At 48.1% G+C, this 15987-nt stretch overlaps 2 protein-coding genes across 2 annotated transcripts in view; both read left to right on the top strand.

Annotated features, from left to right (window-relative positions):
* The window catches only part of LOC149340927 (cytochrome P450 3A41-like), a 79573-nt gene that overhangs the window by 25285 nt on the left and 38301 nt on the right, over positions 1-15987 (top strand). The window lies entirely within an intron of this gene.
* LOC149340930 (lysosomal acid phosphatase-like) lies at positions 11815-15221 on the top strand. Its single transcript, XM_089549885.1, has 2 exons — positions 11815-12129; positions 13947-15221. Exons 1-2 carry the CDS (start codon positions 11815-11817, stop codon positions 14874-14876), a joined length of 1245 nt encoding a protein of 414 aa, XP_089406011.1. The 3' UTR covers positions 14877-15221.

Here is a 15987-nt window from a genome sequence, read left to right as displayed (position 1 = left end):
CCGTTCCGTATTTATCTGTCCGTGTTAGAAAAAAATTCTCCTGCGCCAACTACCGGACTATATGAGCTCAAACGCCGACTACAAGGTAGCTTATGATGGTCTCCGCCTATCGCTATGTAATTTAACATCTAAACTTGCCTGCATTTTCATGAATCGGCCAAAAACTGCATTCGGCTGAGGCACAAATTTTCGTCCAGGCGAGCAAAGAAGCTGATGATGATGGTGTAGCCTTCCCTTTGTAACATAGAGTTTCTTACTATTACCTAGAGGGAAAGCTGGCGGCGCTGCACTTCAGCCACCATGGACGCTCAAAGCATCATGGGGCGGTGAGCTACTTGTTGCGGAACAGTCGTAGTTTTTCAGGAACACGGAGTGTCATTACTGAGATGTTTCATTCCAAAAACGCTGTCCGTGTGTGCGCCATGGTGTGCGCAGACGACTTTCGCGCGAACGCAGTGTGCAAAAGCCATAGTAGTGAAAACGCGACGACACACGACGCCAATAAAAGGTTTTACTCTTCCGAAATGCCATTAAAAAACTTCTTATAGTATTTAAACAACAACATCTTTTTTGAAAACATATGTACTTTTAAAAATGCGCCTCTTAATTACGAAATATTAGTTTTTATAGTGTTCATTACTTGTCCAATAGGAGAGCGAGTCGTCTCTTATTTTGGGCGAACTTTGCACTTAAATGCTTTTCTGCTCGTTGGTTGCAATCATTAGACAAGATATTGAATGTTAGGGCGTTTGTAGTTATCAAACAGGTTTATTTTTCTATTATTTTTTGGCCAAAAGTTGCAGTTCCGCAACAAGTAGCTCACCGCCCCATGATGCTTTGAGCACCCATGGTGGCTGAAGTGGTCTCAAAGGGTCGCCATGCAAACTCACATAGACGGGCTGCCAGCTTTCCCTCTAGGTAATAGTATAGTGCCTATAGTAATAGTAAGAAACTCTATGCTTTGTAACGGGCGGTACTGGCTAGTGTGCGCAGCGCGCGCGTTTCGTACGGGAGGGCGAGGCCAATACCTCCTAGAAAGAGAAAGACTTTCTAGGAGGTATTGGCGAGGCCCCCGATGCGATGCCTGCGCGGAGAGGCCGCAAGGGGCGCTGCCGGTCGGGTGGGTGCGCGAAAGCCGCCGAACTCCCGTCGTCTGCTGTCGCGCCGTTACCGCAGCCTCGCGCGATTGCTCGTGTGAAATCAATGTTTGACAGGCATCATGTCTTGTATTGTGAAGCTGGAAGACGCTAAACGTGAGCAAAAACATCCTGAAATGTTAAAGGCTAAGCGGCAATGCAAAGAGAGGACGTGTTTTGTTCCGTTGTGTCGAAGGGGTTATCGGTCTAACGAAGAAAAGGCGTCTTTGTTCAGTGCACCGGCGGACCCAGCACGGCTTGCTGAATGGGCAAATGAGATCAAGAGGACAGACAGAAGGCTGAGACCGAAGGCTGTCGTATGCGAAAAACATTTCAAGAACGAATGCATCGAAAGATCTTTTAAGATTACGGTGAACGGCGTCGTGAATGAACTCGCCCGAATGAAGCCACGCCTGAAGCCCGATGCTGTCCCTACAGTATTCGAAAATTATCCACCTCATCTTGTACCTAAAAAGACGGTGAAAAGGAAGGTGCGAAACATTTGCGACTAAGGACCGGCACCTAAACAACGGAAGCGAAATGTCGAGCTGGTGGATCCCGAGTTGTGCTCTGCAGTCGACGGTGATATGATACGCGGTTTGACTATCATTGCGTCGCTCGTGGAGGCGCATCAGAGAAACTCCAGAAGCGTTCCGATTCCGAGCAGACAGACACTGCTACAGGATCGGTATGTGATAACGAAGCGATACTGCAGTGTCCGTGCGCAAGTGATGTTCGGCACCCGTTCGATGGAATTCTGATTCCGATGACATGGATTAAGTTCCCTGCTGCGTCGAATGGCGCTTTAACTTATGCATGTTGCGAGACCGAAGCTGGTGGCTTCTCGAAACTATTCATCGAAAGAATGGTGACTTTTGGAAAGCCTTTGCGTGAGCACGGTTCTGTACTTGTCACAATTTACTTCCGAGGAAGAAAAAAGGAAAAGCGCGTGCTTACAGCCCGCCATGAGGCAGAGACATTATTCAAAGAAATGGCTCTGCGTGGCCTCTGTAATGGATGTGCCATGATTCCTGTTGCAGGCAAGCACACTTAATGCAGAAGTATGTACTTTGCAGAAAAATGCTTGCTTACCACCGATGGAAAAGGAGAGTCATGCTTGCACTGCAAATATTTACGGAAGCTCTCGCAGAACAAAATGTACAGAAGAAAAAAGACGAAAGGTCCTTGCAGTGACAAAAAAAAAATCAAGAATTTTTCTCGTGCTTTGAGAAAGACAAAGAAAAGCGTGGCCAATGCTCAGCAGCATGTGACTCAAATAAAGGAGCAAAAAAATGCGCTGAGCGAAGAAGCACTCGAGGCAAAAATAGTCACTCCCGAAGAAACAGCAGTTAGCTGTGAGAGCTTGTTTCCTGGCCGCAAGACGAAAGTCTCTGAGAGGCATGCCTTACGGTGATGCCTGGATTGTGGAATGTTTGTTAATGAGGATGCGGAGACCAAGGCTCTACGAGCACCTTCGGAAGCAGAGCATTATGATTTTGCCTGGGCGAAAATGCTTGCAAAAATATCTGCAACGATTTAAGGGTGGCTTTGGTCTGAACACGAAGGTTTTTGAGGCTTTAACAAAAGCATGGACATGTTCAGCCGTAATCGTAACAAGTTCTCTTTACTTGGAACTTTTAAAATTTATATAAATTATAGGCTGCAATGGATTCATAATAGCGTAGTGTTTTATCTGTTTCCGTACTAATATAATCAAAAGCTGTAAGTTTGATATCCTGCCGCTGAGGCAAATATAAAATGTGCTACTCTATCACACTCAGAGTTAATTTGTGTAGGTGAAGCCTACAGAGTGTCTATCTGTTGCATAGAGTTTCTTACTATTACCTAGAGGGAAAGCTGGCAAGCCGTCTATGGGAGTTTGCATGGAGACCCCACGTGACCACCTCAGCCACCATGGGCGCTCAAAGCATCATGGGGCGGTGAGCTACTTGTTGCGGAACTGTAACTAATGGCCAAAAATTAATAAAAAAATAAAGCTGTTTGATAGCTACAAACGTCCTAACATTCAATATCTTGTCTAATGATTGCAACAAACGAGCAGAAAAGCATTTAAGTGCAAAGTTGGCCTAAAATAAGACATGACTAGCTTTCCTATTGGCCAAGTGATGAACACTAAAAAAACTAATATTTCGTAATTAACAGGCGCACTTTTAAAAGTAAATATGTTTTTTAAAAAAATGTTGTTGTTTAGATACTTTAAGAGGTTTTTTAATAGCATTTCGGAAGAGTAAAACCTTTTATTGGCGTCGTGTGTCGTCGCGTCTTCACTACTATGGCTTTTGCACACTGCGTTCGCGCGAAAGTCGTCTGCGCACACACGAACTACGTTTTCGGAATGAAACGCCTAAGTACTGCCACTGGCTGAAGTGCAGCGCCGCCAGCTTTCCCTCTAGGTAGTAGTAAGAAACTCTATGATCTGTTGTCACTACAATTGAATACGCGCTTTTTCGTACTTTTTGTTGGCCAAAAAGCATTACCCCACTCGCACTTCCCCTTTGATTAAACATGCTGCATTCATTCTATTAAACCGAATTCTGTGTTTTGTGAAACTAGTTTTTTTTTAGTTTGAATTCTATCAACAGCTTACGCTCGCGTGTGCTTACATTTGGTTAGCGTTTGCTTGGCGCGACGCGTGCGAGAAACCGGCTCGCCCCGACGCGCGCGCTCACCCTACACGATGGATGGATGGATGGATGGATGGATAGGAGCGCCCCCTTTGAAACGGGGTGGTGGCAATTGCCACCATGCTCAGCTTTTCTTTATTTATTATTTTTTGTTTACTGTGTTGGCAATTCTCATTAAGATTCTCCATCACCTTTGCCTACGGTTTCCTACAATTCTAACCTTATGCCACATCTCTGCTTCTGAGCCACCAATCCTCCAATCGCTTTTTGCTGACTTCCACTGCAGATTTATTTACATGACCATTGTTATCTTTAAAGGGGTGGAGACACCAAATTTTGAAGCTATAAAAAGCCTGCTATGGGATTCCTATGTATGCAAGGGCACTCACAGCAAGGTTTTGGACGCAACAAACGTTTAAAAAATATTTTAATTCGGTTCCAAAGATTACCTAAATGCTCACTCTCACGATCTAGACCCATCGCTAGCGCCATCAACCATGACGTCACAAGGGGTGTAGAAAAATTAAAGTTTTACTGACGTCATACCAAAATACAGTGACGTACGATTATTGGGGCAGAGCCGCGTGAGCGCAGTCGACGCACCAGCGAGCCGCGTTTGCTGCTAACCGCCACTCGCTCGGTTTGCGGCGCGCCGTTGCGAACAGCGTCGCAACGTCCGACTGCAGCTCGTTGCCTGCGTCCGGCCTGCTAGATGTCAACAGCGGGCCGCTCGCGGCAACAACGACGGGAAGCGGCAGCCAGTGCGAGCGCGGAGAGCGGCAGCGTCATGATGACATAGGGCGCACTCCTTGGAGCCGGGCGGTCTGCGCCAGTCTTCGTGCCGAACGCCGGCATCTGAAGAACGCGATAGTATTGTTTGTTCACGTTCATAGCAAACCGTGGGATATATGAATATCAAAAATGCATCGTTTCTGACGATCGTTGGCAAATACCGAGTTCCTGGTAGAAGTGATGACTGCGATGCAAGCAAATTTCATCAGCCGGTTATGTGCTGCTGCTACCTAGTGCGGTTCGCCTGCCGTCTGCTAGCTCTGTTGCTGAAGACGTCGTGGAAATCGAACATATCTTTTATTATGGGACGAGTTCACAGTAAAGGGGTGCCGAGCGGAGCACGTTTCTGAGCGCTGGCCAGTCCCGAAGCGCCCTCAGCTGCGGAGTCGATATGCGAAAGCAGCTAGGCCTAGCGACGACTAGGGCAGTCTGGGACCAGCGCGCAGGTCGTCGGCCGGCGTTGCCGCAGGCAGTGTCGCTGCCGAAAGATCCACTTTTAGCACAGTCACGTTGTCGTATCTCGAATCTAGAAAGCATCCTTTCTGGTAGCATGGCTGTTTTGTATTTTCTTGTGCGGACGTGAAGTACGCCGAGTCTGCCCGCCGGTAGGTCAGCCTGGATACCGTCTGCCGACGTCATAAAAGCGAGCTAAAGAGTGTTCTTGACGTAAATAATAAACCATGGGACAAGAAATGTGAAAAAAGTGTCATTTTTGAGGATCGCTGACCAATACTGAGCTGCTAGTAGAGGTAACAACTGTGATATGAGCAAATTTCTCACAACCGCGCCTAGCAGCTGCCGCTGGCGCGAAGTTGGGGTCCGGCTCGCCTGGCGCCCGCTAGCTCCGCTGCCGAAGGCGTCGAGGAGATTGACCATACAATTATTTTATTGTGAGATGATTCTGTTAACACTACAGCTATCTTTTATTATAGCGCAGGCGACTTCTGAAGCGCCGGCAGCTTGCTAAACAGGCTATAGGCCTAGCGACGACCACGGCAGCCAGGCAGCAGCAGAGCTCGTCGCCCGGAGCGCCCGCGAGCGGTGCCGTTGCCGAAAGCTCCCAACATAAGCAGACATGCTTTGTCGCTGCTCGAGTATAGCTGGCAGTTCTGATAACAAGGCGATCTTGTCTTAAGACAAGAAAATTTTCTTGTGATATTTGTACACCATTCCAGGCAACGCTCCGGTACTGCTGCACGGCAGCGAAGTGTGACACCGGTTGTGGGCGCAGCTTGGGTAGAGCGGCGCAGCGATGCTTACTGGCATTTTGCAAAGTGTTTCGCATCCTCACGCGAACCCGCGAAGGCGATATTAGCGTGCGAACAAAAAAAAAAGTCGATGTCCTCACTCATTGGAATCAGATCTGTCAGAATCCGAGCTGCTGGAACTAGACGTGCAGTTGTTTGTTTTCATGCGCTGGTCAGCACGTGTGTGGGAAAGCAGACGATGCAGCAGTAGGTGCGTCACAACTTTTGTGGCCCACGTGACCAAGCGAAGCAGTTGATCTTCCCCCTCTGTGACGTCACTGTACAACTCGGCGTTCCGAAACCGAAACCGAAAATCGTTCACCTAAAAATGCTATAATAAATTATTCACTGGGAATATATGAATCTTTGAGTGTGTATCATGCTTCCTAGAGCCATAAGAAACGTTTGAAACTAAGAACGCGCGAACCACAAATTTGGTGTCTCCACCCCTTTAAACCCTAGGGCCTCAGAAAGAGTGACTGTGCCTGCATCGACATCCGGATGAATACCATCGCATTTGATTATGAGGTGTTCAATTGTTTCCACAGATCTACCACACACTGCACATGTGTCATCTTCTTCGTTAAATTTCTTTTTGTAGCTGCGCGTTCTAAGACACCCTGATCTAGCTTCAAAAAGTAGGGCACTGCCTCTTGAGTTATCATAGAAAAATTCTTTCCTGATCTGCCTTTTCCAGAATCGATATAATTCTACACTATGTTTCTTTTCCATTGAATTCATCCAATTTTTAACTTCCGCGTTTTTAACCTGTCGTTTAATGCTCTTTCTTTCTCCGTCCTCATGACCGGCATACTTACTGGTTAGTTTTCTAGTTCTTTTCCGCCACTGTGAGTCAACGTTCTTTCTGTATAAATATTTAAATACCTTAGCTGCCCATCTGTTATCGTCCAATTTCCTCAGGCGTTCTTCATATAGTATTTTACTCTTAGCTTCCCGTGCCTCGAACGATGCCCAGCCCATATCCCCTTGTACTGCCTCGTTTGTGGTTTTGCCGTGGGCACCTAGTGCTAATCTTCCAACAGCTCTCTGATTTACGTCTAATCTCGACTGAACTTCTGCCCTTAAGCACAGAACCGCATTGCCGAAAGTAAGTCCCGGCACCATTATTCCTTTCCAAATACCTCTTAGTACTTCATATCTGTTGTACCCCCATAATGCCCCATGTTTCATTATCCCGGCGTCTCTTCGTCATTTTGCCCTAAGAGCCTGTTCATGCTTTTCCGCGTATATCTGCCCTTCGTTTAGCCATATCCCGAGGTATTTGTATTCGGCCACTTTGGGTATTTCGTGGCCTTGTATTGTAAGCACCTGATCAGTTGTATCGTTAAAAATTATCACACCTGATTTAGTTGCGCTAAAACTGAATCCTAGAGCGTCTCCTTCGTCTCCACAGCAATTAACCAAAGTTTGTAAATCTTCCTGGCTATCTGCTAACAGTACAATATCGTCCGCATACATTAAACCCGGGAGTCGCTGCTCAACTACATTTCCGCCTAATCTGTACGATAGATTATAACTCAGATTACTTTCTTCTAGCCTTCTTTCCATAGTTATCACGTAAAGCATGAACAGCAGCAGTGATAGAGGACAACCTTGCCTTAATCCTTCGTGCATCCCCACAGTTGTGGTACTTTTTTTCCCTTCCCATGTAATTTCAACTTCATTATCTCGGTAGATTTCCTGTAGAAAATCAATTACCTCATCACCAATACCTAAATCTTTCAGTATGCTCCACAGGAGTTCCCTGTTCACGTTATCGTATGCACCGCTTATGTCCAGAAAGGCTAAAAACAGAGGTCTATTTTCCGCCTTAGCTATTTCTATGTATTGGGTAAGCACGAACAGGCTATCATCTAACCGCCTACCCCTTCTGAACCCATTCTGAAGTTCTCCGAGTATCCTATTCCCTTCTACACATGACTGTATTTTTAATTTCACCGCCTGCATTGCCAGCCTGTACATAACAGATGTTATCGTAATCGGACGGAAGGATTTTATGTTCATCTTATCTCCTTTCCCTTTATAAATCAAATTCATTTTACTCTGTCTCCAGCTGTGCGGAATTTGCTGATTTGTTATGACTGCCTCCAATGCTTTTATCAGCGCTTCCTTGCTTCTTGGGCCAAGTTCATTAATCAGCTTAATTGGAATTTCGTCTATCCCTGCGGATGTGGTTTTAGGAATATTCGCTTCCGCCTTTTCCCAGTTAAGACTAGTCAGTTCTAAGCTGTTCTCTTTTGTTCTGTCCTGTGTTGCCGCCTCACTTGGGGAGATTACCCCATTGGCGTTGCTAAAAGACGCAGCTATAAATGACGCAATGTAGTCCACGCCCTCTCGCACCACAGCGCCGCTATAGACCTTTTTCAGTTTTAGCCTCGCTCCCAGCGCGCCGAACACCACCATGTTGCTTTCCTCCTCTCTGGCTGGTTCGGAAAGGCGGTGTCCGTGCGTCCCGTGCGTTCTCTGCGGTTCTCCGTGTTTACTCTATGCGGTTGCCTAGCTGTATTAGCCCGATTTGGGTGTATGTGCGATTAAAGCTGCAACGAGGTCTTCGGGAAACCACTGCGCAGTCGTCTGCTGTTCAAACAACTACATTAAGCGAAGGCGGCTTGAAGCGGAGCAGTGTGAAGAACACAGAGAGCCACGGCGGCAGTGCGGTTGCGGGCTTTTTCAGCTACACATACCTTACACGCGAGCACCTACTGCTGATGTCGCTAAGATATGTGTTGTCTGTAACCCTTGCAAAATCAAAACATAAGTAATAACTTGGGTAAATGATGCAGCAGCACGGCGGGTTACGTGAAACATTTCTGTTATAACTGCCGATACTGCCGACTGATTACATAAAGACAACGGCACTGTAAACATAGCTATTTGACAGTACTTGAAAGCCATGATGCATTGCGCAAATGCCACAGCTGTTTGCTTGCAGTAAATATCCGATAAACCAGCAGGACTTAAAAAAACTGAAGGCCGCAGCTTTGGCGTGTCCACCTTGCATCGTGACACCTCATGCTTCGACCAAATTCTTTTTTCAACTGACGCCATAATGCAAAGTCCCGATTGTTTAAAAAAAATAATCAGCAGGCACGCAGTGCCCACCCGACCACACGCACGCGCTTTCTCGCTCTTTCGGCATTAATCAGCGGCCGCACCCGAGACTGACCAAGCAGATATGCACCTCAATAACTGTCACAGCAGGTGCACCAGTTTCAAGTGTATAAATTACATCGCGTTCAAAGGCCACGGCTCTCTACTACTTCTTTTTCTGAGTTTAGCGAAATGTCAGACGACGCGAAGCTCCAAATCCAGTTTCCTCGGTTCCTGCGACACTTTGCTTCGACGCACGCCGCCGACGGATGCACTGGTGCTCCGAAGAGCGCTGCCACACACTCGCATGTCCACGCTAAGAGTGGACCACCCTACATGTGCACGCTTCACCAGTTATTTTACCGTTAGTACGAAGTAATCAAGGAATTTATGCAAAGCCAAAAGCCGGAACAGAATTCTGTGCGCTTATGCGCTCTAGCGCTGCTTTCTCCATGTAGCACTACAGAAAGTACCGTTTTTTAGGACAGTGCGGAGGGAAAATGTAGTGAAAGACGCGGTCGAGCGCAATTTCAATCAGTTCGTGTCACCGGCGCAACGTAGATCAGACCGCTTGAGCGCTTGACAGCAACACTGCTGTTAGCTCGGAAGGGAGCGGTTTTTCTTTTATAATTATAACTACAACATAGAAGCGCTCAGCAAGCTCCGTGCTCGCATTAATAAATGTCTCCATTATAGATACCAGAAAGCCGTTAAAGAAATTGCGCACACTTGCGTAGAAGCGCACCTCCAATGCCGATTTTCGGCACAACTTGCAGGGAAACATCCGCGTCGCCGCTCGCCGAAACACGGGCCATTTTGTTCACAGTTGTTCAGTGCATACAGTGCAACACTTTGCAGGCCAAGATCATGCAAAAATCAACACTCGGATAAGGCTGAAGAGCGCGGCGAGTACTCGCTGCCTGTATCGCAGCGGCGGCCGCCCAAGCCAACATGGCGGAGAAATCGGCCAGACGCAAGACGGCGCTGCTGTCGAAAGATGGCCGCACGCATCTGAAAAAGGTCTATACGGCCGCCGCCGCAGGCATCACCTCGGGTGCCACCGCGCCGCCCGCGCTCAGCACACTAGCCAGTATATTCTAGGCACTATAACGTAGGCACCTACGCTTTGACTCTGCATGGCCGCCATCTTGGAGGAGGAAAAAATGAACGCACAACTAAAAAGAAGCCCTAGGCTTCGACTCTCGATTCGGTGACCTTGGTAACGCAAAAAAGTAAAACACAACCAAAAAGCAAGTCACGTAGGCCGCAACTTCTTTCCTGCTAATGGTCAGCTCAAGACTTCGGCAGTATCGGGGCCGACTTTGAGCCGCCTCCGCTTTCGCAATGCGAGGGGTTGTCTACATAACTGAAAAAAAAAAGCGTGCATGCATTCTTGCTCTTCCCGAGACACATACAAAGAAACAAAATTAATTTACGGGCTGCCGCCACTTCTGTGACACTGTCCTTTGTCAGTTGCCGCCACTGTATCCCCGCAAACTTCTTAATCTCATCCGCCCACCTAACTTTCTGCCGTCCCCTGCTACGTTTGCTTTCTCTTGGAATCCACTCCGTTACCCTTAAGGACCAGCGGTTATCTTGCCTTCGCATTACATGCCCTGCCCAAGCCCGTTTCTTCCTCTTGATTTCAACTAAGATGTCATTAACCCGCGTTTGTTCCCTCACCCACTCCGCCCTCTTCCGATCTCTTAAAGTTACCTTGATAGAGCCTGGTGAATATGCCATCCATTTTAACGCGACAGCTTTAAACATCCCGTTGGCTAGAAAATCCGGCGTCGGCGTTATGAGCGAAAAATCACGAGCATGACTTTGGTGGGTGGTGCACAGAGAGCAACCTGGGAGGCAGGTGGGCCACCCAGGTCACGTGACCTTGCGGCGTCATCACAACCTCCCCACTGGATAGGGAGCAAACTGCCCACCGTGGCAGGTAAATTAATGATTGGTCGCTCGGGAAGATCAACCTGGGCCGCACAAGGCCCACCGCTGCGAGCACCTGCCATCGCATGGTAGTGGCGCATCGTGTAACCGCTACACCACTGCACCAGGAGAGGTCTGAGGAATTCCAGGAATCTATGAATGTAAAGTAGACAACGACCTTCTGCATATATGGGAATTGACCCATTCCGCTATTACGTCGTACCCTTAAAAGGGCCATGACATGGTCGTTCTTCATATTGAGATATTAGCTAGCCTGTACAAACTCCATGCTATTTTATATATTATTTCTACCTCTACTTATTCCTTTAAAGAGAAACTGGAGACAAAGTGCAGCTGCCCTATGTCGATTACAAAGCTTCAGGGGCAAATAGGACACCTACATTAAAAATGGAATTTCTATAAGCTAGAAAAGTAAAAATATATATATATGTCGCCATCACAGGCAGTTTTCACAAGCGAACTGCGATGGCGTCAGTTGTCTTTTTTTCTTTACGGATATCTCTGAGGCTTGGCTACTCCCAATTGAAAAAAATTCGAGCCAGCAAATACAGTGGCCAAAATTTTTTGTGCCCCGCCTCTCAGAAAGAATCGAGCAGCCTACACCTTAACAGTTTCACTGTGTACTATATGCCGCAGTGGACGCTACGTATACGTACTTTTTGCAGAGTCTTGTGGTACTACGCTTGTAGGGAGAAAAAAAAGAGAGTACTTTCAAAGAAAACGAAGAAGAGGCAGGCACAAAATTCATCCGGTATGCGCCATTAATTCCAAGAGCCCAGCTACAGCAAAAATCATTCGGTCTGTAAGCCCGCGTAGTCGGGCATTGAAGATCAGCCACAAAGGAAGGAAGAGCAAATCTCCCGGTGTGTGACAAACTTTCCCAGTAATTCAGCGAATAGATTTTCACACGGCACTCTGCCTCTCTGCATGGCCCCAAGCATGCGCCTCTGTGTCTGGCTGCTTGTTCTCGTTGTACTGCGAAACGCAACCTGCGCGCTGGGTGCATCGAAGACAGCCGCCTCCTCAGGCGTCAGTGGACAGTTACGTCTGGTACACGTCGCGGTGCTGTTCCGACACGGCGACCGTGCGCCGCTCACGAGTTTTCCTGGCGACCCGAACGAAGGCCACGTGTGGCCCATGGGACGCGGACGGCTGACCACGAGGGGCCGCCAGACCATGTGGGATCTCGGAAAGTGGCTGCGCGCCCGTTACGGACATTTCCTCGGCTGGGATGTGCGAGAGGTGAGCTCCTATGCAGGGCGCGGTCTTGCGGTCGTAGAGGAAGCAGGAATACGGGGTCGGATTTGTCATAGTGGCCGAGGCATGGTGCTGATAACACGGAAGTAGAAGCTGGGTGCTGTACCGTCAGGGTTGTGAAACTTGTGTAGAGAGCCCCAGCATTGCACGCATCATTGTTAGAAGTGAAATTAGAGGCTGATGGTTTTAGTGCGAAAGCATTAAATGACTAATCGGTGACGAAACCGGGCGTCGACGTTGACCAGAAGTGGTACCAAAAATGCCAGTTGACATCACCGTGGTATCAAAGAAAACAATTTCTTCGGAAGGTGCGGGAAAGTTGAACCAGAACTTTCATATAGAGGTTTCATAGGCCATAAACCGCGCTGCTTTTCGGCGAACGAAAGTGAACCTGGTATATGCGTTGCCTTAAGACTGTATGCTAATCGGTAGGTGTGCCACTAGAAAGGAAGAGAAAAAATTAGAAAATAAAAATAAAAACAATGCTTTCGCATTCAAAGCACGTAAGTAGTCTTAACTGCCTTCCGAATTTTTTATTTTTTTTTAGGTAACGTACTCGCAGTTGTATAAGTCGTAAAATAACTCTCTTGATTCGAACTTTCGGTTTATTCCAGCTGCCACTTTGGTCCCGCCCGCATCACATATTTCAAAGGGACACTAAGGACAAATTGAAGTTGGCATGCATGGATAAATTACCGCGTACTAATGACGTCATCATAAAAGCTCCATTTCATCATTGTGAAATGAAGCTTTCATAAGCCAGAAAAACTCGAAAACGAAATGCAGGTGACAACGACCGGCCATTTTCGCAAGTAAATTGCGATGATCTCCAGGCAGTTTCTTGTCCGCGGATCCCTGTGGATGGGCTACACCGCCATTCACTTACAAAATCATGAAGCTTTATTATTCGGTCTTAGCGTCCCGAATTTGAATCGAGTGGAGCAAAAAAAAGTTGTATGCACTTTCCTCAGAAATAATGCGCGCACGTACGCACGCACACGCACACACAAGCACGAAAGAGCCATGGAATCAATTTTTACTGATAAAAAAAAGCTCGATAAAGTTGTCCTCTCCTTCCCTTTTAATCGGGCTATCTTCGATTCGAACACATTTTTGATTTCCTCGAGTCCGAATTTTCGATATTCGATCGTAGAAGTGCGTTACGTTTATAACCAAACAGCTGCGGAGGAATCCTGCTTTGTCTGCAGCTCTGTGCATCTTTCGAGTGGACTATTGAACTTTGACCTCGACTGTATCTGTACTGACTCTTGCGACGCCAGTGGTCTCGTGTATCCGCAGACTGAAGGACACCTGTCATTACGAACAGCCTTGACCCAACTTGAAATCTCAGTATAGATCAACACCGCGTTTACAAAGCGAGGGGCTCGCGGCAGGCGGTTTCTACTGGGGGTGAAAAGTAGGCTTAGCGCCCATAGGAATACATGGAAGCAAAAGTTCTGCCTACATCGTACCAAAATACATGCGCTTTCGAGAAGCTTGCAGGCAAAAGAACCTCTCCAGTGCACGTAATTCGTTGAAATAGCCAAATTTTGTTGGTCCACAGCACCCAGGGTAACCGCGTTTCCGATATTTTAAAAACTGATACGGATATTACTTGACAATGCTGTGCCGACGACGCTATGCCGAAAAAAGTGCTGATACAACCAAGCGTTTCTCCACTGTGTTTGGCAGTTTTCGGTTGTTGGTGAACTGAAGCCCTACACTGACTTAACGCACAGAGCAGATGTTTCAGGGCACCATCAATGATCTCGCAACCGTGTTTTTTCCTGCCGCACATGCAGGTGAACGCCCGAAGCAGCCCCGTTCCTCGCTGCTTTGACAGCGCCGCACTCCTTCTGTACGGCTTGTATCCAGCCCAGGGCGAGAACCGGCGCTGGAAGCCCGACCAGGACTGGCAGCCGGTGACCATCATCAGCGTCCCCGACGGCACAGACAAGTACGCCACGCTCTGCATGCGACGCTTCGAAGCCACGATCGGCGCACTCTCCGCCGTCAAGGAACCGCCTTCCTTGGTCTCGCAGCCGTCTTCCTCGAGGACGAGAACAGTGTCCTCGCCGATGCCCCCGCCGCAGAGGTTCGGCACTGCAGGCAACATGCTCGAATACGTGGCCAAGATGGCCCACGTGACCGAGAAGCCGGGCGTCGCGCGATTCACCGCCATCGCGCGCGTTCTGGACGCCCTGTTCGTGCACCGCGAGTACAACATGCCCCTGCCGGAGTGGGCAACGAAGCACCTGCGTCAGCTCTGGTGGTTGAACGAGCAGCTGGTCGTCCTGATCGCCCGTTACCAGATGGACAACATGGCGGGCCCCATGCTCAGGGACGTGGTGGCCAGTGTGAGAATCGGCAAGACCAAGGGCATGTCGCTCACCCAGGGCACGGACGACACCGATGAAGGGCCCAAGATAACGCTGCTGTCGTACCACGACATGAACGTCGCTGGCGCCCTCCTGGGCCTGAACAACACGTTGACCATTAGACCGCACTACGGGGCCGCGGTCATCGTCGAGGTGTTGTCTCCCAGTGCCTCCAAGACATCCGAACGCTATGTCAGGGTCATTTATAAGACGGGAAAAAAAGTTTCGAACATTCCCATCGAGAATTGCAACGATCCTTGTCCACTGCAGCAATTCGACGACTTTCTGAAGCGCAAATTCAAGCCAGTGTCCCGGGCGCAGTGTGGATGGAGCGAGGACCAGCCTCTAATTTAAACAAAGGTTCGAAAATCAAGAGCAGCTGTTTGCGATGCTGTGGGGGATTTCCTCGCAGTGGTCTCAGCGCTCATAAATTGCTCAGCACATCGATTAACGCCTACAGCACTTGGAATACTTGAGAGAAACTGGATTGCTTCCACAAATCGCTGATGCCGCGCTTTCACTCCTTTATTCACGAACGCAGAATTAGGAGACCTTAGGTAAAGGTGCAGTCATCGCTGAGATTTTTGCGTATACCCCTTAATATTTCTATCGACGTCGTTTTTGGCTTTCTTTAAATCGAAGCAACGCTTGATGTTGCTTGAAATTTCTTTTCGATATAGACGTATTTGTTTGAATAAAACTGCCTCGGTAACAGTCTTGCTGAAATATTTCTACACAAGTGCACGTTGTATTAAGTCCGCTTCTTGTTTTGAGGGTGCTGTGCCATACACATGTGATGCGCCGCATTCCATTCAATATTTGCTGGCAGTAGGCGGATAGTTTACTCTACCTTACTGACAAAGCTCAAACTGGAGCCACCCTACCAAGGGCCATATTCTAAATTGTGGTCATATGTTGGAACTGTGGGTGAATGGAATGTTTCTTTACCGCCTGCCGTGCTATCACGATTACCACAGGGATATGAGCGCGAGCCTGCCAGACACCCAAGCCCAGGAAATCTGGACAAACGCTTATACTTTGCGCGGCTGCAATCATGAGCAGTGTGGCTCTGAACACTCAACATCGCCGCCGGAAATCATATTTTCGGTACATCCCGCTGACTTCCTGTGGCAGTCGGAAAAAAAGAAATTGTGAGCGCAAGAAGCATTTCACGTCAGAGTCGGTCATGATAATCACTACGTTCGCGCAGAATCTTTCGGAACTCTCTATTTTTGCCCAAATTACAAGTTCAAAGTAACCCCACTCAGTTACGCGGTGTTCGCTATTAGCGGCCAACAGATGGCAGTAGTTGTTGAATGTCTGTAGAGTCCCTGGAAAACTGATGAATTGACTCCAAATCTCCACTAAGGCTGGGCATGGTCCTTGCACGCGAGATGTTTGGATTGCTCTTCGCCAGATTTTCGCTGGTGCTTGCTGCAGCTTTCGCTTGGAAACCGACTGCGAG

The sequence above is a fragment of the Amblyomma mixtum genome, chromosome 6 (assembly GCF_055824585.1).
Source record: "Amblyomma mixtum isolate Tamu chromosome 6, ASM5582458v1, whole genome shotgun sequence".
Lineage (NCBI taxonomy): Eukaryota > Metazoa > Arthropoda > Arachnida > Ixodida > Ixodidae > Amblyomma > Amblyomma mixtum.
Note: the sequence above shows the minus strand (reverse complement) of the source record. Positions and strands in the feature narration are given on the sequence as shown.